At 47.9% G+C, this 24,264-nt stretch overlaps 2 protein-coding genes across 2 annotated transcripts; both read right to left on the reverse strand.

Annotated features, from left to right (window-relative positions):
* Positions 1 to 6,344: 6,344 nt before the first annotated feature.
* On the reverse strand, positions 6,345 to 7,280 carry LOC142068421 (olfactory receptor 51G2-like). The gene has a single exon (XM_075117592.1). The coding sequence runs from the start codon at positions 7,278 to 7,280 to the stop codon at positions 6,345 to 6,347; it is 936 nt and encodes a 311-aa protein (XP_074973693.1).
* An 8,656-nt stretch (positions 7,281 to 15,936) lies between these two features.
* LOC125626879 (olfactory receptor 51G2-like) lies at positions 15,937 to 16,875 on the reverse strand. Its single transcript, XM_048830446.2, has one exon. The coding sequence runs from the start codon at positions 16,873 to 16,875 to the stop codon at positions 15,937 to 15,939; it is 939 nt and encodes a 312-aa protein (XP_048686403.2).
* Between the last annotated feature and the right edge of the window lie 7,389 nt (positions 16,876 to 24,264).

Consider the following 24,264-nt stretch of genomic DNA (forward strand, 5'->3'; position numbering starts at 1 on the left):
CCTCTGCCGCTGCACAGAACACCTGCCAATGGAAACAGCTTCCAGCCTTTCCCCTTCACTTCACATTTTAAACAGAGTAAAACCTGCCAGCGTACCCAGTTCCTGCTAGAAGAGGAGCCGCTGACTCTAGGGGTCTTCACCCTAAACGACAAGGAGTCATCGGCAAGGCTGCACAGGCTGCAGGCAGTATCTGTTCAGATCGGTAGGCAGCTCCCTTTATGAAGCCTGCCGGCACATTCCCTTGGGGGCCTCTTCGCCAACAGGGAGCCTCAGCTGCTTGACTTACTGTACACCAGCTTTAACTCCCGTCATGGCAATGGCAAACGGCAGGAGGCCAAATCTGTCGCTCGGGGAGGACAGAAGGACAAGGCCACACTGCTCTTCAAAACTTATTGAATGCCAGCTTTCTGTCACTTGGGCAGTCCTCTGGGGTGGAGTGGTTGTGTGCCCGGGTGTCCCCCCACCACGTTCTTGAGCGTCTGGGTGAGGAGGCTATGGAACTTGGGGAGCAGGGCAGTTGGTTACACAGGGGCTGCAGCGGTGGTCTGTGCTCCTGCTGCCTTTCCTGCACCTCAACCATATGCCGGAGCATATTAGTTTGATCTCCAGTAGCCTCAGCATTGCATCCTGCCTCCTCTCATCACGCTGACGCCATCTGTCCTCTCGCTCATCCCTCCTGTCCTCTCGCTCATCCCTCCTGTCCTCGCATTGATTTGTGCTTTCCTGGACTCTGACATTGTCTCCCTCAATGCATTGTGCTGGGCTCTTTCAGCGTGGGAGGCCTGCATGAGCTCAGAGAACATTTCATCACGAGTGCTGTTTTTTTCAGCTTCTAATCTTTGATAGCCTCTGGGATGGAGATGATACGTGGAGCAATGAAACATTTTCAGCTGTGGGAGGGAGAAAAGGGGATTAGTCTTTAAAAAGAGACATCTAGGAAAACAATGGGTTGACTCTTTCATGGTGAACCAAGCTGTTAACATTACATTGCACGTGTACTTTCTTTACAAGGTCACATTTTGCCTCTTATATTGAGGGCCTGCGGTTTGCTGTAAGAGATCACACACAGGGCTGGTGGACAACAAAATTTGGCTTGCAGGCAGCCATGGAAAGCCACAGTCTTTTGGCTTCTTTAGCCTTCCTAACATGTGAGAATGGTTTCAAACAGCACTGCCCTGATTTCCCATACCAAGCACCTGTTGGGCTGGCCCTTTAAAAGGAGGGGCTGCGGTTTTCTGGTTAATGTGCATTCCAAACCCAACTAACCCCCACCCTTCCGGCCCCCACACACACACAATTCTCTGGGATGATCGCTTCATCCCTCCCTGCATTGCAGGGATGATTTCTGTTCAGCCACAGGCAAACAGCCCAGCAGGAACGGCCACCTCTGAATGGCCCCTTAATAAAATTCCCCTATTTCAACCAGGTGACCATGAACGATATCATTCTCCTGAGGATAACACAGAGAGATAAAGAACGGATGTTGCTGGGACCATTCGCTGCCATGCTTTGTTACACAATGATTCCAGACTACGTACTGCTGGCCTGCCATGGTAAAGTGTCCTACCATGGAGGACGGAATAAGGCTGCCCTCCCCAGAAACCTTTTGCAAAGGCTTTGGGAGTACATCCAGGAGAACTTCACTGAGATGTCCCTGGAGGATTTCCGCTTCATTCCCATGCCCGTTAACAGACTTTTCCTGTAGCTGTACTAGCCACGAATGCATCTCAAGTCTTCAGGGCAAATTAATCATTAAACATGCTTGCTTTTAAACCATGTATTAAATTTACAAATGTACACTCACCAGAGGTCCCTTCTCTGCCTTCTAGGTCCAGGAGCCCGCCTTCAGTGGGTTGGCGGGGTACTAGATCCAGGGTGAGAAACAGTTCCTGGCTGTCGGGGAAAATGGTTTCTCCGCCTGCTTGCTGTGCTTCAACCTCCTCCTCATCATCATCTTCCTCGTCCCCAAAATCTGCATCCCTGTTGTGTGAGAGTCCATTGACAGAGTCCACGCACAGGGCTGGGCTAGATGGAGGGGCACACCCTAGAATGGCATGCAGCTCATCATAGAAGCGATATGTCTGGGGCTCTGACCCGGAGCAGCCCTTTGCCTTTCTGGTTCTTTGGTAGGCTTGCCTGAGCTCCTTAAGTTTTACACGGCACTCCTGCGGGTCCCTGTTCTAGCCTCGTCCTTCATGCCCTTGCAGAATTTTTCAAATATTTTGGCATTTCGTCTTTTAGAATGGAGTTCTGATAGCACGGATTCATCTCCCCATACAGCGATCAGATCCAGTACCTCCCAATTCTTCCATGCTGGAGTTCTTTTGTGATTCTGGGACTGCATGGTCACCTGTGCTGATGAGCTCTGCATGGTCACCTGTGCTGATCTGCTCGCCACACTGGCCAAACAGGAAATGAAATACAAAAGTTTGCGGGGCTTTTCCTGTCTACTTGGCCAGTGCATCTGAGTTTAGAGTTCTGTCCAGATTGTTCACAATGGAGCACTCTGGGATAGCTCCCGGAGGCCAATACTGTCAAATTGTGTCCTCACTACCCCAAATTGGACCCAGCAAGGTCAATTTCAGTGCTAATCCATTTGTCGGGGAGGAGTACAGAAACCAGTTTTTAGAGCCCTTGAAGTTGGAAAAAACAGCTTCATAGTGTGGACGGGTGCAGGGCTAAACTGATCTAACGCTGCTAAATCTGACCTAGACTCGTAGTGTAGACCAGGGCTATGAATCTTTGTCTTGAGTGGATTGTACCTTGGCTGCAACTTGAACATGTTGCTCCTCTGAATGCTGACAGACACTCAACAAGGATAGATGCTGGCCAAGAAAAATTGGGACTGCCACAATAAAACCGGGATATATCATCTCTGTACCCTCTAAACCAGGTCCTTTCTTGTCGTGGGGGGAGTCTTACAATTGTCCCATTTTTTGAGCTTGGAACAATACCCCATCTCTGCTAAACGCTTATCACTAAGCAGATCTGATTGGACACCTCAGTCTCTTCCATTTGGGATGCTTGTGACCAGAGCTATAGACTCACCCCCACCCTCCTTAAAACTAGTAGGTTGATTAGGAAACAGCACAAAGCATTGGAGAAAATGGTTATAAAATAGCAGGCAGCTCTCACACGTCTACACTCATCTATCTCACGTCTCAGTACAAGCTGAGTTAGACAGACTTTGCTCTGGAGACAGAGGAACAGAACTGGCCCATTTACATTCTTTAGGGAAACCAAGGAGCTCTTGGGACACATCCTACTTTCCCTGTGTCTCTGAGAGCATCTTCCCATCTGTTTACTCCATTCTAGTGAAAGCAACCCTTGGTGCCACCTGTGTGAGCCTGGGCCCAGTAACCATAGCGCTCAGCCATGTCCATGTTTCAGGGCCAAGGGGTGAGCTGACGTTTGCCCTGAGACTGTTTTCTCGCAGCAAGATATCTAAGATGAGGTCCCAGTGCTGCTTCCTCCATTGTTTGGCAGTTAAACCGATTCAGCCTCAATGGCTTGCAAACACTGGTCCCGTGACTGTGCTGGAACTCCCAGCATCCCTGTGACACTCCATCGCTCCCCTCTGAGATCCAATACCTACCCTTCACTGTCAGCCCCAAGCATCCCCACATCTGCCACAGACACCAAGGGTCTGGAGTTACAGGGCTTCCCAGAAGACAGCTGTCACAGGAGGCTGTGATAAAAGGACTTTTATACACAAATGTCTGAGGTGTTGCTCTGTGGAACCCTGACAGCGCCCTGATCTTTGGGTCTCAGAGTATCTGAGCACCTTGAATGTATTTATCCTCCTGCCACTGCTGTGAGGCAGGGCAGAGCTATTATACACCTGAGCAGAGGCTCAGGCAGCCAATGGCTTACCCACAGTAAGGGAATGAAACCCAGTTCTCTTGCATTGCGTTGCAGAGCCATGCCCAGACCACAGGACCAGCCTTTCAGACTCCTGAATGGTGACAGGCCCGGCTGGATTGTCTGCTGCGCCAGCAGAGCTCCCCCCTGGGTGGCAGAGAGCGGGATGGCACGGAGCCAGTTAGAGAGGTTTGATTTGCTGGCCTGTTCTCCCCCTGCCTCACTGGAGTTTAGAGCAGCCTGAGGGCTGGGCTTACATCGGCCCAGGTAACAGCTTCCTAGAGCACAGCACACTCTGGCCAAGTCCCTGTGAACAGGATCCACCCTATGTTGCCTCCTTCAGGCCTGAGGTGGCCCTGTAGACACACCGACCTTCCCTCTAAGAATCATAGAATCATAGAATATCAGAGTTGGAAGGGACCTCTGGACGTCATCTAGTCCAACCCCCTGCCCAGAGCAGGACCAATCCCCAACTAAATCATCCCAGCCAGGGCTTTGTCAAGCCTGACCTTAAAAACTTCTAAGGAAGGGGATTCCACCACCTCCCTAGGTAACCCAGTCCAGTCTTTCACCACCCTCCTAGTGAAAAAGTTTTTCCTAATATCCAACCTAAATCTCCCCCACTGCAACTTGAGACCATTACTCCTTGTCCTGTCATCTGCTATCACTGAGAATAGTCTAGATCCATCCCCTTTGGATCCTCCTTTCAGTTTGTTAAAAGCAGCTACCAAATCCCTCCTCATTCTTCTCTTCCGTAGACTAAACAATCCCAGTTCCCTCAGCCTCTCCTCATAACTCATGTGTTCCAGACCCCTAATCATTTTTGTTGCCCTTCGCTGGACTCTCTCCAATTTTTCCACATCCTTCTTGTAGTGTGGGGCCCAAAACTGGACACAGTACTCCAGATGAGGCCTCACCAATGTCGAATAGAGGGGAACGATCACGTCCCTCGATCTGCTTGCTATGCCCCTACTTATACACCCCAAAATGACATTGGCCTTCTTGGCAACAAGGGCACACTGTTGACTCATATCCAGCTTCTCATCCACTGTCACCCCGAGGTCCTTCTCTGCAGAACTGCTGCCGAGCCATTCGGTCCCTAGTCTGTAGCTGTGTATTGGATTCTTGCATCCTAAGTGCAGGACTCTGCACTTGTCGCTTTTGAACCTCATCAGATTTCTTTTGGCCCAATCCTCCAATTTGTCTAGGTCCCTCTGTATCCTATCCCTACCCTCCAGCGTATCTACCACTCCTCCCAGTTTAGTGTCATCTGCAAACTTGCTGAGGGTGCAATCCACACCATCCTCCAGATCATTAATGAAGATATTGAAGAAAACCGGCATGACTACTCTTCATTCCGGCTGCCAACTAGACATGGAGCCATTGATCAGTACCCGTTGAGCCCGACAATCTAGCCAACTTTCTACCCACCTTGCAGTGCATCCATCCAGCCCATACTTCTTTAACTTGCTGACAAGAATACTGTGGGAGACCATGTCAAATGCTTTGCTAAAGTCAAGGAATAACGCGTCCACTGCTTTCCCTCATCCACAGAACCAGTTATCTCATCATAGAAGACAGTTAGATTAGTCAGGCATGACTTGCCCTTGGTGAATCCATGCTGACTGTTCCTGATCACTTTCCTCTCCTCTAAGTGCTTCAGAATTGATTCCTTGAGGACATGCTCCATGATTTTTTTCCGGGGACTGAGGTGAGGCTGACTGGCCTGTAGTTCCCAGGATCCTCCTTCTTCCCTTTTTTAAAGATTGCCACTACATTAGCCTTTTTCCAGTCTTCCGGGACTTCCCCTGATCGCCATGAGTTTTCAAAGATAAGGTCCAAGAAATGACTTACTCTCAACCTGGGATACTTAAAAGAGGAGCCCCCTTTGTGGGGTCACATTAATTTAATCTTCTCCAACACACAGGCTGTCCGACCCTCCAGCCCCATCTTCCTCCTTTACTCAGGAACCCCCACACCCCTGCATCCTACTTGCTGGGGTCAGCGTTTGTCCAGACTTGTCCCTTTTGCCTCTGAAGCCTTGCTCCCCGCCCCATCTCTTCCACTAAGTCCTGCCCCCTGCTCCTCCACTTTCCTTGACTCTCTGCCTCCCAGCCAGGCCAGAGTCGGGCTATGGTAAAAGCTGCTACCAGAACTCAGGCTGCTGTTTCAATCCCTGAACTGTCCACCTTCCCTGGGTTTCACATCCTGGGCGGGTAAAATGTGGAGAGTCTCTGGCTCCTCAAGGTGTTGTGGCTCTCTGGGTAGCTCTTACCACGTCCTGGCTCTGGGCTGTAGCCTGGGGATGGGGAAGAGTCTCGGGTAAAGGGGAGTAATAGGGGTGGGACCTTGGGGGAAGAGATAGGGCAGAGAGAGGGGTCTTAGGGTAAAAGGAACCAGGATGGAACAGGAGGCCGTGGCTGTCACTTGTGTTTTTTGTCTACTGTGTGTCCAGTGCTGGAGATGGGAGATGAAATCACTCTTCACTTGACAAATGCCCTGATTATCCTTGCACGAAGATGTTTGCTTTTCACGCTATACACGATTGGATTCATCAGGGGCGGGACCAGCAGGTAGACATATCCCAGGAGAATCTGAAGCAAGTGAGAAGAGCCATTCCCGAATCTGTGTGTCACAGCCAGGCCGATGTTTGGTGTGTAGAAGAGCAGGACGGCGCAGAGGTGGGAGACGCAGGTGTTCAGGGCCCTGAGGCACTCCATGTGGGATGCGATGCTCAGCACTGTTTTGAGGATCATCATGTAAGAGAGGAAGATGAGCAAAGAGTCCAATCCAAACGTGAAGAGAGTAGTAAACAAGCCATAGATGTAGTTGACTGTGATATCCGAACAAGCCAACTTCATGACATCCTGGTGCAGGCAGTAGGAATGGGAGAGGACGTTGGCTCGACAGTATCGGAACCGTTTCAGGAGAATGGGGAATGGTAATGCTACAGCCACCCCTCTTAGCACAAACACCAACCCCATCTTGGCTATTCTTGGTGGAGTTAAGATGGAAGCATATCTCAGTGGGTTACAGATTGCGATGAAACGGTCAAAGGCCATCAGTAACAGCATGGAGGATTCAATTTTTGCAAGTGAGTGGATGAAGAACAGCTGAGCAAAACAAGCATTGAAGCTGATCTCCCTAGAGTTAAACAAGAATATGCCCAGTATCGTCGGTATGGTGGCTATCAATAAGCCAAAATCTGTGACAGCCAACATGGAAAGGAAAATGTACATGGGCTCATGAAGGTTTGGATCTGTCTTTATAATGAACAGAATGACTGAATTTCCTACTATTGAGATAACATATATAAAGCAGAAAGGAATAGAGATCCAGAGATGGAGGTATTCCTGTCCAGCTATGCCAGTGAGAAAGAACACGACAGATTTGAATTTGGTGTCATTGACAGCTGACATAATGTCGTGGGTAGGTCCAAGGAGTTTTGAGCTTTCCTTCCTGAAAGAAAAAAGGACAGGAGACTTGACAATATTTAACGAGACTTCATTCTGCTCTCAATGTAAGTCTAGAGACTCTTAGGAGCTCAAGGAAGATCAGCAAAAATGTAGTCTTGGATTTAGATCACTGATAGGAAGATAGGCACTGCAAAACTGGATCAGACCTGAAGTCCATCTAGCTTAGGATCCAGTAGCCAGTTCCAGATGCTTCAGAGGAAGGTGGAAGAAACCTTGCAATAGGCAACTATGAGATAACCTGCTCCTAGGGAAAGTTTCCCTCTGAATCCCATTAGTTAGACATATTTTCTGGTGTAAATCTGGAAAGTTTAAGATCCTTCCAAGACTCTTTTAACACTATCCTCACTACTGTATTTTGATTTTTTGGTTACCCATATAGACATCTAGTCCCTTTTTGAATCCTACTGTACTCTTGGCCCCATTGATATCTTGTGGCTGGGAGTTCCACAGCCTGATTCAGCAACGTGTGATTTTACAATGTGACTTTCCCACAGACTCCCTTTCTGGCCCTCCACTTTTGAGTGTGGCCCATGGTATCATGATATCTGTGTAAACACAAGGCAACTGCATGGTGAGAACAGTCATTGAATTTATTTATTTATTCATTTGTCCTGCACTGATGGCCTCACTATCTGTATATATTTTTTTTTATTTTCTCCACTGCTGAGTGTTCAAATTATGCCACTGCCTCTTTGATAATCTCCTGAGGTCTTTTCCAATCCTAATCTTCTGATTCTATGATTCTATGATTCTACACTTCTGAAATACTTTCTAAAGCAAAAGCCATTAAGCAGTAAAATTACCACTGCTCCTTCCTGTAGAGATTCCAACAACTCTGCTGCAGGCTTTCGATATACATGCATGTCTGAAAGTTTAGTTTGTAATATTTGTATTACAATGAAAAGTTGTGGCATAACATTTAGATGTCTGTACTTTCATACACACATGTGAACCCATTCTTTCCCATCAGAGATGATTTTGCAGGTTAGAGAGGGGCTTAAAAGTAGCATCTCATGTCTGGATTTCTTCAGAATCTGAAAAGATCTCAGATCGCAGCCCTCATTCAGTCCCTTATCAGCAAACAAAAGTCTAGTAGCTCCCTGTCCCTGGGTTAATAGCTGACTGGTTCTCCTCAGGTTCTGTTCTGTCAGTCTGTGGCCTGTGTCCGGCGTGGTAACAGGCATTGGGGTCAGGATAGAGAAGATTCACTCTCTGAGCTCTCACTCTCTAGTACACAAAAAGAAAAGGAGGACTTATGGCACCTTAGAGACAAACCAATTTATTTGAGCATAAGCTTTTGTGAGCTATGCTCAAATAAATTGGTTCGTCTCTAAGGTGCCACAAGTCCCCCTTTTCTTTTTGCGGATACAGACTAACACGGCTGCTACTCTGAAACCTCTAGTACACAGTGACCCCAGCACCTATTATTCAGGCATGATGAGGGTTTGCAGGAAGTGATTTCAAAGTCAAATGCATGAGTATTCATGGAAATGGAACTTCATTTCCCACAGGAAAGTAGTCCATTGCTCTCTCTGTCTCTCAGACTGCCTATGTCCTCGATTCATAAAATATCGAGCACACTGGAACAGCATTGTGACAGGCATGGAGCTACGCTGCTATAATGAATGTGCATGTTAAACCCAGTTCTTGGGATGTTTACTGCATAGTGACAGGGGTGAACTATTGGGATGTTCATGTTATGGCTACATTCAGTGAAACCAGTATGGCTCTTCTGAGTTTAATAGCAGGCTGCTGAAAAACAAGCAGGAAGGGAAGCAATAGTTCAAGGAAAGCCATTGCTCAGTAACCACCTCAATGAGGTTGAGAGACAGCACCAGAGCTACAAGCTAGCAGAGCCTATTTCTGGGCTCCAGCCACGTTACTGGATTCAGAAGTCTGTGAAGCTCTTCAGAGCGACAGACATGGACACGGCTGGGGAAGCCTGCAGGCCCTTGGCCTGCCTGAGTCCCGGTCAGAGTGGGAGGACTTGGGGTCAGGAAGTGTACTGTTGTTGAAAACCCTCTTTTTTGCCAATGTTACTCTTTATTCCTACTGGTTAGACTAAACAGTAGTTTGGTTCAAGAAGGCTGGCTGGTCACTCGTCTCACCACCACTCACAGTGTTCCAAAGGGAAGAACCATTGGTGTCGAGCCCACGCAGACCTGAGGGGCCAAGCAGAGTTGGCCTGCAGTGTCCTGTAGCCCAGGGCGCAGTCTGAGGGTGGGAGGATCACAGGATTCCACCCTAGGAGAGGGCAGATTCTGAGGTCTGACATCTGGCTCTTAGAGACCAGAAAAGGGCAGAGATGCCAGTAACTTTGAGCGGTATCCAAAGGGCACAAGTGCTGGAGACCTCAGCCAGTCAGGAAATAGAAATATGCCCTACTGGACCTGTGACCACAGAGTAACACAGCTCTGAATTCCTGCGGTTACAGTCGAGCAAGAAAATAAAACCTTTGAAAATGCATTTACTGATTAAATTTTCAGGAATAAATAAACCTGAGGCGATTTGGGAACTAGTCACTGACATTCCATGGGGTCTCGTCTCTCTCAGTGCCTGGCAGTATTGGGGCCAGAGCACACGGCACTAGACATGGTAGCCCTTGAGAAATCCTGACGTGGGGCATTGGGGTTTTAACGCTCGGAGATTGCTCACATTGAATGTGAGATTTTTGTGCAGCTTCAGCAGCCCCATGGAGCGTGGGCACATGCAGAGGAGGGGTTCCCAAGTGAGCTAGCATTGCCCTCCCTCCAGCCCCATCACTGAGCCACCCAGAAAAGCCCAGCAGAGAACCCTCTGCCGCTGCACAGAACATCTGCCCATGGAAACAGCTTCCAGCCTTTACTCATCACTTCACATTGTAAAGACAGTGAAACCTGCCAACGTACCCAGTTCCTGCTCGGCGTGGAGTTGCTGACACCAGAGGTCTTCAGCCAAAAGGACAAGGAGTCATCTTAGAGATTGCACAGGCAGTATCTGTTCAGACGGGGAGGCAGGTGTCTTTATGAAGCCTGCTGGCACATTCCCCTGGGGGCCACTTGGCCTCCAGGGAAGCTCAGATGCTTGGCTTTGGGTGCAACAGCTTTAACCCCAGACAGACAATGGCAAACTGCAGGAGGCCAAATCACAGAGGATGTGTGGTGATCCTACCTAACTAGACCACAGCGCAAGCCCTGCTACAGCCTGTATTTCTGGAATCCAGGCTTGTCATCACTGTTTGTATGGTTCTGATTAGTCACATGGCTACCTTGGGGATGGCCGAGTCATAACGACAATGCTGTCACAGTTGTGATCTTGCTGAAAGAAAACAAAATAGAATAATAATAATTATATTATACCCCCCAGCAGCCCCCCTTCCTGCATTACAAATCCAGGGTGCAGGCCAGGGAAGGAGGATTCCACAATATTTCCTGGGATCATTATGGTGTGGGAGGGATCCCTTCCCTTCTCCATGAGGAATGAAAAAGGGGGCGCAGGATCCTGGGATCCCCAAAGTTCGGCACAGAGCTCAGTGATCCACTGGTAGCTAGGCCCCCCCACCCACAATCTCTGGGCTTCCACAACTGCTCTAGGACCCTCTCCAGCTCCCTGCTACCACAGGCTCATCAGAGATGTGCTACCAGGGCCTGTCACAGTAGCCACTGCCCACAGCATCTGCTGAACAGGGTGGCGGGTGCTGCACAGAGATGGGAGGGCTGGTTAGAGTAGCTGATGGGCACAATGCCCCAGCCACAGACTGGTCGGGAGGTTTCAACCTTTCCATACCCAGAGTGCAGCCAGAGACTCGGTCAGTGCAACCTTCATTTCCATGATGAGGGAGAGGAGATCAAAAGCCTCCACTTTCTCTTGGGGATCCAGGCAGCTGCAGCTGGGCAGCATCCTGGCAGCTGAGCTTTCAGAGAACAATGATCCATTTTTTATGAAAACTCACCTGCAAAAATGGGTGAAAAGGAAACATTTCATTTGAGTCAAAATTTTTCATGGGGGGGGACGGGACTCTCTTGTTTTCCAGCCCAACTCTCGCTCCACCCATGAGCCCAGCTCCCTCATGCTACAGGACCACACCCCTAGGTGACAGCACTCATCCCCCATTGGCCTCCCATGCAGAGCACCCGCTTAGGGTGACCATATTTCCCAAGCAGAAAACTGGAGACCCCCAGTTTCTCTCCCCAAACGAGACTGTTGACCGTTGCTGGAACCCTACAGGGGCCCACTTAGGTCTCAAGAGGCTGTCACTTTGGCTGCAATGCTGAACACCCTCCCCTGCTCCTCTGCCTCACCCTTTTTGGGGCTGGCATCTTCCGTCACCTCCCCAGAACGTTCTTCCATTCCCCACTTCCCCACTTTTCTCACAGAAGTGGGAATTAGTCCTGTTTCCTCCTCCCAATTGATAAAGTCAGCAAGAGCAACCGGGACAAATGGCTCCTTTTGGGGTGTGTGTGGGGGAAATAAAAAGATGAGGGAGGCTGAGAGAGGGCTTAAAAAAGGAATTGCCCTGGTCAAAACAGGAAGCATGATCCCCCTAACATGGACATCTCTTCGGGCGGCTACAACAGCCCTATAACAGAGGGATCCCCGTGGAAAAGGCTTCTCTGCACCAGCCCATCTATCAGAGGAACAATTTGAGAACAGAAGAATGGCCATATGGATTCAGACCAATGTCCATCTAGCCCAGTGTCCTGTCTTCTGATAGTGGCCAGTGCAGTTGGCTCAGATGGAAGGAACAGAACAGGGCAATTATTAAGTGACCCATCCTCCCTTATCTCCTCCTATCCTCTGGCAGTCAGAGTTTTAGAGACACTCACAGCATGGGGCTGCATCCCTGACCCTCTTGGCTAAGAGCCATTGATGGACCTATCCTCCATGAACTTATATAATTCTTTTTTGGACCCAGTTAAGAATTGTATTGAGTGGAATGTTATCTTGGATGCAACTCGAACAAGTTGCTCCTCTAAATCCTGATAAGCACTCAACAAAGATATATACTGGCCAAGAAGAATCGGGATTGTCCCTCTCAAACTGGGATATATGGTCTCTTTACCCTCTTAACCAGGTCCTTTCCTCTCTTGGGGGGAGTCTCATCATTGTCCCATTCTTCCAGCTGGAAACAATGCCTCATCTATGCTAAAAGATTATCGCCAAGCAGGTTCAATTGGACAGCACAATCCCTTCCCTTTAGGGGGCTTTGTGACCACCACTGCATAGTCCATCCCAGCCTCCGTCAAAGTAGACGGTTTATTGTCAAATAGCACAAAGCATTAGAGAAAATGGTTTTAAAATAACAGGCAGCTGTCACATGTCTACACACATCCATCTCACGTCTCACTACCAACTAAGTTAGACAGGGTTTGCTCTGTAGATAGAGGAACAGAGCTGGCCCATCTTACATTCTTTTGGAAAGCCAAGGAGCTCTTGGGACACAGCTTAGTTACCCTGTGTCTATGAGAGCATCTTCCCATCTTTTGGCCATTTTCTTGTGGAAGCAGCCTTTGCTGAAACCTGTGTGAGCCTGGGCCCAGTCATAGAATCATAGAATCATAGAATATCAGGGTTGGAAGGGACCCCAGAAGGTCATCTAGTCCAACCCCCTGCTCAAAGCAGGACCAATTCCCAGTTAAATCATCCCAGCCAGGGCTTTGTCAAGCCTGACCTTAAAAACCTCTAAGGAAGGAGATTCTACCACCTCCCTAGGTAACGCATTCCAGTGTTTCACCACCCTCTTAGTGAAAAAGTTTTTCCTAATATCCAATCTAAACCTCCCCCACTGCAACTTGAGACCATTACTCCTCGTTCTGTCATCTGCTACCATTGAGAACAGTCTAGAGCCATCCTCTTTGGAACCCCCTTTCAGGTAGTTGAAAGCAGCTATCAAATCCCCCCTCATTCTTCTCTTCTGCAGGCTAAACAATCCCAGCTCCCTCAGCCTCTCCTCATAACTCATGTGTTCCAGTCCCCTAATCATTTTTGTTGCCCTTCGCTGGACTCTCTCCAATTTATCCACATTCACCACAGTGCTCAGCCATGTCCATGTTACAGAGCTGAGGTGTGAAACTGACTTTTGCCCTGAGACTGCTTTCTCTCAGCCAGACATCTAAGATGAGGCCCCAGTGACCCTTGCTCCACTGTTTGGCAGTTAGACCCATTGAGCCTCAACGGGTTGCAAATACCGACCGGGTGACTGTGCTGAAACTCCTGGTATCCCTGTGACACTCCATCACTCCCCTCAGAAATCCACTACCTACCCTTCACTCTCACCCCCGAGCACCCCCAAATGTGTCGCAGACACTAAGGTGCTGGAATCATGGGGCTTCCCAGAGGCCAGCTGTCACAGGAGGCTGTTGTAAGAAGCCTTTTATCAACAAATGTCAGAGGTGATGCTCTGTGGAACCCTGACACCGCCCTGATCTTAGGGTCTCAGAGTGTCTGAGCACCTGGAATGTCTCGCCACTGCTGTGAGGCAGGGCAGGGCTCTTATCCACCTGTGCAGAGGCTGAGAGGCAGCCAATGGCTTGGCCATGCTGACACATGGCAAGGGAAGCAAACCCAGCAGTCCTGAGTCACAGAGCAGTGTCTGGAGCACAGAACCAGACTTCCAGTCACCAGAGTGGTGACAGGCCTGGCTGGATTCTCTGCTATACCAGCAGATCTCCCCTCTGCGCTGTCGAGATTGAGGATGGTAAGGAGAGGTTTGATTCACTGGCCTGTTCTCACCCTACCGCAGTGGAGTTTAGGGCAGCCTGGGGGCTGGGCTGGCATGCTGTAGCAATGCGGCCTCTGACGGGACACCTCTGAAAGTATCAATTCAGGACAAATTGCTTGGAGCAGGGCAGTCACAGCCCAAGGCTGTGGGTCCTTCACAACTAAGGCACACCAAACCAGGCAAACACAGAGAACTTCGGTTTTACCCCACTCGCTAACCAGAAATCATTTAAGCAATTCCCTCAGACACTCCAGTTACCCAGTATCACCGCTAGCACCACTGCTTAAGGAAATGAATGGTTATGAAAACCAACACCCCAGTGAAAGGAAAAAGGGTCTCCTGATCCCAAAGGACCAAATCCCAGACCCAGGTCAATATACAAGTCAGATCTTACCCACAAATTATGCTGTTGCCAATCTTTTAGAACCTAAAACCTAACGGTTTATTCATAAAAGAGAGAAATATAGATGAGAGCTAAAATCGGTCAAAGTAATCAATTACATACAGCAATGGCAAAGTTCTTGGTTCAGGCTTGCAGCAGTGATGGAATAAACTGCAGGCTCAAATCAAGTCTCTGGAGTCCATCCACAGCTTGGGTGGGTCATTCAGGCCATTATTAAGAGCTTCAGTGTAGCAAAGTTCCTCCGGGGTAAGAAGCAGGATTGAAGACACAATGGAGAAGATGCAGCTGCCTTTTATAGTCTCTGATTCCAGAAACAAGCTTCCCAGCACAGGGCATGGTAAAACCAGTTCTGTCCATAGGCATGTCCCTGCCTGCCTCGCTGAGTCACAAGGTGTACCTGCCTTCTCTCAAAGGGTCAACTGTATAGCTGATGATTGGCCATCAAGCAGGCTAGGTACTGCTAATGCCAAATTGTCTGGGGTGTCACCCAGAAGTATAGAGCAAGTTTGAAATACAGACAGCATAGAACCAATACTTATAACTTTAAGTACAACAGCAATACATGCATACAGACAGCATGATCATCCCCAGCAAATCATAACCTTTCCATAGACACCTTACACAACAAGCTTTACAATATTTGGTGCCACCATAGGACCTTGGTTGCAACAATGATCAATACGGTCACAGTTCATGTCGATAACTTCACACATACTCCCATTGGTAACAGCTTCTTAGAGCACAGCACACTCTGGCTAAGTCGCTGAGCACAGATGCCACCTCAAGGTGCCTCGTTCAGGCCGAGGTGGCCCTGCAGGCACGCTGACCTTCCCTCTGAGATTCTTGCAGTGGCTTACTCTCAGCCTGGGATACTTAAAAGAGGAGCCCCCTTTGTGGGGTCACATTAATTTAGTCTTCTCCAAAACACAGGCTCTCCGATCCTCCGGCCCCATCTTCCTCCTTTACTCAGGAACATCCCCACCATCTTGCTTGCTGGGGTGACATTTGTTTCAGACTTGCCATATCCCCTACTCTCCTTTTTCCCCTGAAGCCCCACCCTGTATCCCATCTCTTCCCACTAAGCCCTGCCTCCTGCTTCTCCACATTCCCCGATGCTCCGCCTTACATGCAGGCCTGAGTCAGGCCATGGTAAGAGCTGCTCCGAGAGCACTGGCTGCTGTGAGGAACTCCAGACTGTTCACTTTCCCCGACTTGTACATCCTTGGGGGTAAAATGTGGGGAGTCTGGGGCACCTCACAGTGGCTGTGGCTGTCTGGGCAGCTCTTACCATGGCCCAGCTCTGGCTTGCAGCCAGAAGAGGGAGCAAAGTCTCAGTTAAAGGAGAATAGTAGGGGTGGGGCCCTGGGGGAAGAGATGAGGCAAAGAGAGGAGCCTCAGGGAAATAGGACCCAGGATGGAATAGGTGGCCATTACCGTCACTCATGTTTTTTCTCTCTTCTTTCACACATGCTGGAGCTGGGTGAAGAACTGACCCTTCATTTGACGAAGGCCCTGATTATCCTCACACGAAGATGTCTGCTTTTCACGCTATACACGATTGGGTTTATCAGGGGCGGAACCAGCAGGTAGACGTATCCCAGGAGAATCCTAAGTAAGTGAGAAGAGCTATTCCCAAATCTGTGTATCACAGCCAGGCTAATGTCTGGTATATAGAAGAGCAGGACGGCGCAGATGTGGGAGAAGCAGGTGTTCAGGGCCCTGAGGCACTCCGTGTGGGATGCGATGCTCAGCACTGTTTTGAGGATCATCACATAAGAGAAGAAGATGAGCAGCGAGTCCAACCCCAATGTGAAAACTGTAGTAAACATGCCATAGATGGTGTTGACTGTGATATCTGAACAAGCCAACTTCATGACATCCTGGTGTAGGCAGTAGGAATGCGAGAGGACGTTGGCTCGACAGTATTGGAACCTTTTCAGGAGAAAGGGGAATGGTAATGCGACAGCCAGCCCTCTTACCACAAACACCAACCCCATCTTGGCTATTCTCGGTGGAGTTAAAATGGAAGCATATCTCAGTGGGTTACAGATGGCAACAAAGCGGTCAAAGGCCATCAACAAGAGTACAGCAGATTCAATTTTTGCAAGAAAGTGGATGAAGAACAGCTGGGCAAAACAGGCATTAAGGCTGATCTCCCTAGAGTTAAACAAGTATATGCCCAGGATTGTTGGTATAGTGGATATTGATAAGCCAAGGTCTGAGACGGCCAACATGGAAAGGAAAATATACATAGGCTCATGGAGGCTTGGATCTGTTTTTATAATGAACAGAATGACTGAATTTCCTACTATTGAAATAGCGTACATTAAGCTGAAGGGGATAGAGATCCAGATATGGACGTCTTCCTGCCCAGGTATCCCAGTGAGAAGGAACACTGCAGAGTTGAATGTGGTGTCATTCACAGCTGACATCATGGACTGGGCCATTCCGAAGAGTTTTGAGATTTACTTCCTAAAAGAAAAAAAGAACAGGAGACTAGATGATATTTAATGAGACATTTTTCTGCTCTCTGTGCCACTTGAGAGATTTTTAGGAGCTTAAGGAAGATCAGCAAATACTTATCCTTGGATTTGCAGCACCAATAGGAAGATAGGCACTGCCAGAGTGGATCAGACCTGCAGTTCATCTAGCCCAGTATCCAGTGACCAGTTCCAGATGATACAGAGAAAAGTGGAAGAAGCCCTGCAATAGGCAGCTATGAGATAACCTGCTCCCAGGAAAAGTGTCCCCCTGACACCAACTACTTAGACATATTTTGTGATGTAAATCTGGAAGGTTTAGAGCTCTTCCAAGACTTTAAAAAACAAATCCTCATGACTGTAATTGGATTTTCTGGTTACCCATATCAACCTCCAGGCCCTCTTTGAATCATACTTAGCCCTTGGCCACATTCATATCTTGTGGCTTTGAGTTCCACAGCCTACTTGAGCACTGTGTGATTGTACAGTTGCGACCTTCCTAAAGACACCCTTTCTGGTCCTCCACTTCTGAGTGTGACCCGTTGTATCATATGTATCAGATGGTAAAGACATGGCAAGTGCAGTGAAAACAGTCATTCTATAGAGCTGAAAACAGTGATTCTATTTAGCTGTCCTGCATTGAAGCTACGTATAAACATGTTTTATTGCTTCTGAAGAGGTTATGATCTACTGAATCTATTAATCCTGTTTGTATACATGTCTCATTTTTGCATTCAAAGTTATGAATATTGGCTGCATACTTGTTTAATTCTGAGTAGGTTTCAGTGAAGCAGTTGGTCAGCTTCGTGAGAAAAGACTATTCTCAGTAAGTGCCCGATCAAGAAGCCCTTATGCCAACAATGAACTAGGAGATGCCGATCCACATCTGGGCTTTCCCAGGAACGTGGCTTGGCTGATAGGGAACTCAGTCATGTGTGGACATGTGACTTGCCCGGGGGACCCCCAAACTCCATTTTGCAGCTGGACTTTGTCTAGGGGAGTGGAGGGGGTCTCCACCCACAAGATGTTCTGTCTGTTACTACTTGGAACCTCTTAAATCCTACTTTCCGTATTTAATACAATCACTTTTCACTTTTTAATTGACCCAGAGTATGTATTAATACCTGGGCAGGGGGGCAAACAGCTGTGCATACCTCTCTATCAGTGTTATAGAGGGTGAACCAACTGATGAGTGGTTACCCTTCCCTTCATAAATATAAAGGGAAGGGTAACCACCTTTCTGTATACAGTGCTACGAAATCCCTCCTGGCCAGAAGCAAAGTCCTTTTACCTGTAAAGGGTTAAGAAGCTCAGGTAACCCAGCTGGCACCTGACCCAAAATGACCAATGAGGGGACAAGATACTTTCAAACCTGGAGGGGGGGGGAAAGGCTTTTGTCTGTCTGTGTGATACCTTTGCCGGGAACAGATCAAGGATGCAAGCCTTCCAACTCCTGTAAAGTTAGTTAGTAATCTAGCTAGAAAATGAGTTAGGTTTTCTTTGTCTTGGCTTGTGAAATTCGCTGTGCTGGAGGGAATGTGTATTCCTGTTTTTGTGTCTTTTTGTAAACTAAGGTTTTGCCTAGAGGGATTCTCTGTGTTTTGAATCTGACTGCCTGTAAGATTATCTTTCATTCTGATCTTACAGAGTTGTTCTCCTATCTTTTTTTTTTTTTTTTGTTCTTCTAATAAAGTTCTGGTTTTTAAGAATCTGATTGGGTTTTTGGGTCTTAAAAATTCAAGGCTGGTTTGTGCTCACCTTGTTTATTCTCAAGCGTCCCCAGGAAAGGGGGTGTAAGGGCTTGTGGGGATATTTGGGGGAAATAGGAACTCCAAGTGGTCCTGTCTCTGTTCTTTGTCTAAATCACTTGAGTGGTGGCAGCATACTGTTCAAAGACAAGGCGAAATGTGTGCCTTGGGAAAGTTTTTAACCTAAGCTGGTAAAAATAAGTTTAGAGTTTTTTTCATGCGGGTCCCCACATCTGTACCCTAGAGCTTAGAGTGGGAAGGGAACCCTGACAAGGGTAAAACGGATTTATTTAGGGTTTGGACCCCACTGGGAGTTGGACATCTGTGTGTTAAAGACAGGCACACTTCTGTAAGCTGCTCTCAGTTAAGCTTTCAGTTTGTGGGATGTGATTCAGATCTCGGTCTGGGTTTGCAGCGGGCTAGCAGGTCTGGCTCAAACCAGGCAGGGCACTGAAGTCCTAAGCTGACAGAGCAGGAAAGCAGGAGCAGAGGTAGTCCTGGCACATCAGGTGGCAGCCTCCAAGGGGGGATCTGTGATCCAACCGGCCACACTCTCCCCGTGTAAGGGTCTGTAGATTTTTAGCAAGTTACAAGGTAACACAGAGAGTTACTTCAGCTGGGCGGGGGAAGGGATGGCATCACAAAAGTGTGAATATGCAAACACTAGGTTTGCGCTAATGTCAAGCTGAGTGTGCAAGTTACTTCAGCCATGCTCATGTAACAGGTGATGGGCGTAAATTACATGCAAGCTCTGTTACACTCCCCTTTCCTGCCCCTCAGCTCTCGTGTTTGCTGAAATACAAACTATCAGTTCTTTTCTCTCAGGACTTTTTGGAAAGTCTTGCCCAGGTATTGCAGAGGGTTTGTGTTCATCACCCTGAACGTCAGTGTTAGAAAGAGCTTCTGGTCAGTGACCAGGAGACAGTATCATACAACTGTTTACTGAACAAAGCGTTAATAGCACAAACCCATTTTGAATACTAGTTGGAGTACTTCTGAAATACTTTCTAGAGTCAAAGACATTAAGCACAAAGTTACCACTGCTCCTTGCCTTAGAGATTGCAACATCTCTGCAGCAGGCTCTCAACATCTATTCATCTCATGAAAGTGTAGTTTGTAATATTTGTATTACAATTAAAAGTTCTGGCATAATATTTACACATCTGTACTTTGGTACACACACGTCAACCCATTGTTTCCCCTCTCATCTTCCTTCAGAGATGATTTCTCATTGTCATGTCAGAGTGTGACTTACAGTGTCGTGTCTGTCATCTGGATTTCTTCAGAACCTGTAGAGATCGCAGCGTCTCAGCCATCAGTCAGTTGCTTGTCTGCCAACAAAAGTCCAATAACTCCTCTGTCCCTGGGTTAATAGCTGATGGGTTCTCCTCAGGTTCTGTTCTGTCAGTCTGTAGCCTGTATCCGGAGTGGTAACAGGCATTGGGGTCAGTATAGAAAATATTCATTCCCTGAGCTCTCACTCTCTAGTACAGAGTAACCCCAGCACCTCTTATTTGCACCATGATGTGGATTTACAAGAAGTGGATTCAAAGTCAAATGCATGAGTATTCATGGAAATGGAACCTCATTTCACACACAAATGTACTCTATTGCTCTCTCTCTCTCTCTCTCTCTGAATGTCTATGCCCTGAATTGATAAAATACATCACACACTGGAATGACATTGGGACAGGCATGGAGCTGAGCTGCCATAATGAATGTGTCTGTAAAACCCAGTTCTTGGGATGTTTGCTGTAGAGCTATATTGGGTTGACTATTGGGGTATTTATGCTATGGCTGTATTAGGTGAAACTAGCCTGGCTCTTCTTACTTTAACACCAGGCTTCTGGAAAAGAAGCAATAGCTGAAGAAAAGCGGTCTCTCAGTCACCCCCCCAGGGAGGTGGAGAGACAACACTGGAGCTACGTGCTGGCAGAGCCTATTTCTGGGCTCCAGCCATGTCGCTGAGTTCACAATGCTGAGAAGCTCTTCACACAGACACGCTCAGACATCGCTGGGGAAGTCTGAAGTCCCTCGGCCTGCCCGGGTCCCCATCAGAGTGGATCCAGAATGGAGCCAGCCTGCAGCCTTTATGCTTCACTTCACATTTTAAAGACGGTGAAACCTGCCAACGTACCCAATTCCTGCTAGAAGAGAAGCCGCCAGAGGTCTTCATCCTAGAGGACAAGGAGTCATCGGAGCGGTTGCATGGGCAGCAGGCAGTCTCTGTTCAGACGGGGAGGCAGGTGTCTATATGAAGATGCCGGCACTTTCCCCTGGGGGCCACTTGGCCATTTGGGAACCTGAGATGCTTGGCTAAGTGTGCACCAGCTTTAACCCCTCTCATGACCTATGGCAGGAGACCAAATCACAGGGGACGTGTGGTGAGGCTACCCAACTGGACTGCAGTGTCAGCCCTGCTGCAGGCTCTATTCCTTGTATCTGGGCTTGTCATCACTGTTCATATAGTTCCAGTTAGTCATAGGGCTACCTCAAAGGTGGCCGAGTGGTAATGATGATGCTGTCACAGCTGTGATCCTGCTGAAATAAAATATAATATAATAGTAATTATTATTAACAACATAGGACCGGATTTCTCCCCGGCAGCCCCCTGTCCTGAATGACAAACCCAGGGTGCAGGCCAGGGAAGGGAGAGTCCACAAGGCTCCCTACATGGAAATTTCCCTTGGATTGTTCTGGGGAGGGGGGTGTTCCTTCCCTTCTCCCTTATGAATTAAAAGGGGGACGAAGGATCCAGGGATCCCCAAAGTTAGGCACAGATCTCAGTGATCCACTGGTAGCTAGACCTACCCACCCACAATCTCTGGGCCTCCACAATTGCTCTAGGAACCTCTCCAGCTCCCTGCTGGCACAGGCTGATCAGAGAAGTGCTACCAGGGCCAGTCACAGTAGCTACTGCCTGCAGGATCTGCTGGAGAGGCGTTGTACAGTTTGAAGGGGGCTGCATGGAGATGGGAATTGCAGAGTGCAGCCATAGACTCAGTCAGTCCAACCTTCATTTACGTTGTGACGATGAGGCAGATGAAAAGACTCTAGTTTCTCTTTGGGATCCAGGCAGTTGCAGCTGGGCAGTAACTTTCAGATTAAAATGATCCTTTTTCTATGAATACTCTGCCCAAAAAAGTGAATGAAAAGGAAACACTTCACTTTGGGTCAAAATGTTTCATGGAGTGAAAAAAATTTGTTTTCCAGCCCAGCTCTTGCTCAACCCATGAGCCTCTGTCCCTCATGCTACAGGACCTCACCCCTAGGTGGCAGCACTAGCCCCGAATTCGCCTCCCATGAAGAACAGGAACTTAGGGTGACCATATTTACCAATGAGAAAACTGGAGACCCTCAGCTGCTCAACCAAGGATGTCTCCCTCCCTCACACAAGATTGTTGCACGTGGCTGAAACCCTAGAGGAGCCCACCCAGTGCTTAGGAAGCTGTCACCTTTGGCTGGAACGCTGATCTTCCCTCCCCCCCCCCATCTCACCCCGTTTCGGGGGCTGGCTTCTCCATTCACCTTCCCTGAAGATTCTTCCATTCCCCACTTCCCCACGTTTTTCACAGAAGTGGGCATTTGTCCCATTTCCTCCTCCCAGCTGGTCAAGTCACCAAGACCAACCAAGACAAATGGCTCCTTTTGACATTAAAAAAAAGTTGGTGTGGCTGGGAGAGAACTTAAAAAAGGGACTGTCCTGGCCAAAACGGGACGTGTGGTTACCCTACCATGGATGTCTCCTAGGGTGGCTGCACCAGCTTTATAACACAGGGAGCCCCTGGAAAAGGCTTGTCTCCACCAGCCCATCCATCGGAGGAACAATTTAAGAACAGAGGAGTGGCCATATGGATTCAGACCAATGTCCATCTACCCCCATGTTCTGTCTTCTGACAGTGGCCAGTGCCAGGTGCTTCAGAGGGAATGGACAGAAGAGGGCAATTATCAAGTGGCCCATCCTCCGTCATCTGATCCCGTCTTCTGACGGTCAGTGGTTTTGAGACACCCACAGCATGGGGTTGCGTCCGTGACCATCTTGACTAAGAGCTGTGGAGGAAAAATCCAGTAGGCCTAAACTTCCTGTTAGGATATAGATATTCAGGCCTGTCTGCAAAGGCCTGTACTTTAAGAATTTAGGTGTATTCTTATCACTTGGTTTGTTCTACAGGTATAAAAGAAAGAATCAAAATCACTGTCTGCTGGAGTAAGGGCCTTCTCTTACTGTGACAGTCTGAGGCCCTGTTCTTAGGCTAAGGCCTTTGGCTAAGCAGCAGAGGCAGCCATAAGCTAGGAAGCGACCGGTCACCTCCTCACATTCCAAACTAGTCACATTGAAATAAGGTGCTATTGGGCTGTTAGGCACTATCAGGACAGGATTGTATTCCTATCACCTCCAGAGAAAGGGAAGTGTCTAGAAAATACAAAAGGAAACTTAGTTTGATAGCATCCTGTCTGGCAAGAACTCACTTATCAATAGCTGGGATGTGAAATCCTCACTTCTGTATTGTTTTGTCATTATAGTTCCCACTTTGCTGTTGTTTGTCTGTATAATCTCTGTCTGGTTCTGTGATTGTTCCTGTCTGCTGTATAATTAATTTTGCTGGGTGTAAACTAATTAAGGTGGTGGGATATAATTGGTTACATAATCATGTTACAATATGTTAGGATTGGTTAGTTAAATTTCAGGAAAATGATTGGTTAAGGTATAGCTAAGCAGAACTCAAGTTTTACTATATAATCCGTAGTCAATGAGGAAGTGAGTGGGTGTGGGTGGGGGAGATGGGAACAGGGAATGGGGGTAAGAAAATTGGAATCATGTTTTGCTAAAGGGGGAAATGGGAACAGGGAATGGGAGTAAGGAAGTTGGAATCATGTTTGGCTAAGGGTAGGAATGGGAACAGGGACTCAGGTGTAAGGCTCTGCGGTGTCAGAGCTGGGAAGGAGGATACTAAGGAAGGAAACTGGAATCATGCTTGCTGGAAGTTCACCCCAATAAACATAGAATTGTTTGCACCTTTGGACTTCGGGTATTGTTACTCTCTGTTCATGCGAGAAGGACCAGGGAAGTAAGTGGGTGAAGGAATAAGCCCCCTAACACTTCCCAAGTAGGCCTAAAGCTTTGGTCAAGCTAACTGTGTATAGAGAGCATAAAAAGAGAGTCAGGAAAATTCCAGTGTGGGGCAATTGCAGCAACATAGCTTAAGAAATATCACCCTACCAGCTAGAAATTAGGAAAGACCCGTTAACCGCAAAGAACAACTTGTCAATAACAGGAAAATCTTGTTTCGCTATATCCTAAATAAGGAAAGCTCCTGTTACAGCTTGCACTATATGCCAAATAAGGGAAAATGCTCTTAAAGGATGTGTGCCTAACAAATTGTGATTTTCAGCTACATAAACTCCTGTATTTCCTGCTTATGCAGAGCAGCTACGGCTGACTCTCCCTTTATACGTATACTTGAATAAGGGATCCTCAGGTGATTCTGATTTGAAACAGAAGACATGGTTAATTTTCCACCACAGAGCCACGGATGGAACTATCTTCCATGAACTTACCTAGTCATTTTTTTACCCGGTTAATAATTGTCTTGGG

The sequence above is a fragment of the Caretta caretta genome, chromosome 1 (assembly GCF_965140235.1).
Source record: "Caretta caretta isolate rCarCar2 chromosome 1, rCarCar1.hap1, whole genome shotgun sequence".
Classification (NCBI taxonomy): domain Eukaryota; kingdom Metazoa; phylum Chordata; order Testudines; family Cheloniidae; genus Caretta; species Caretta caretta.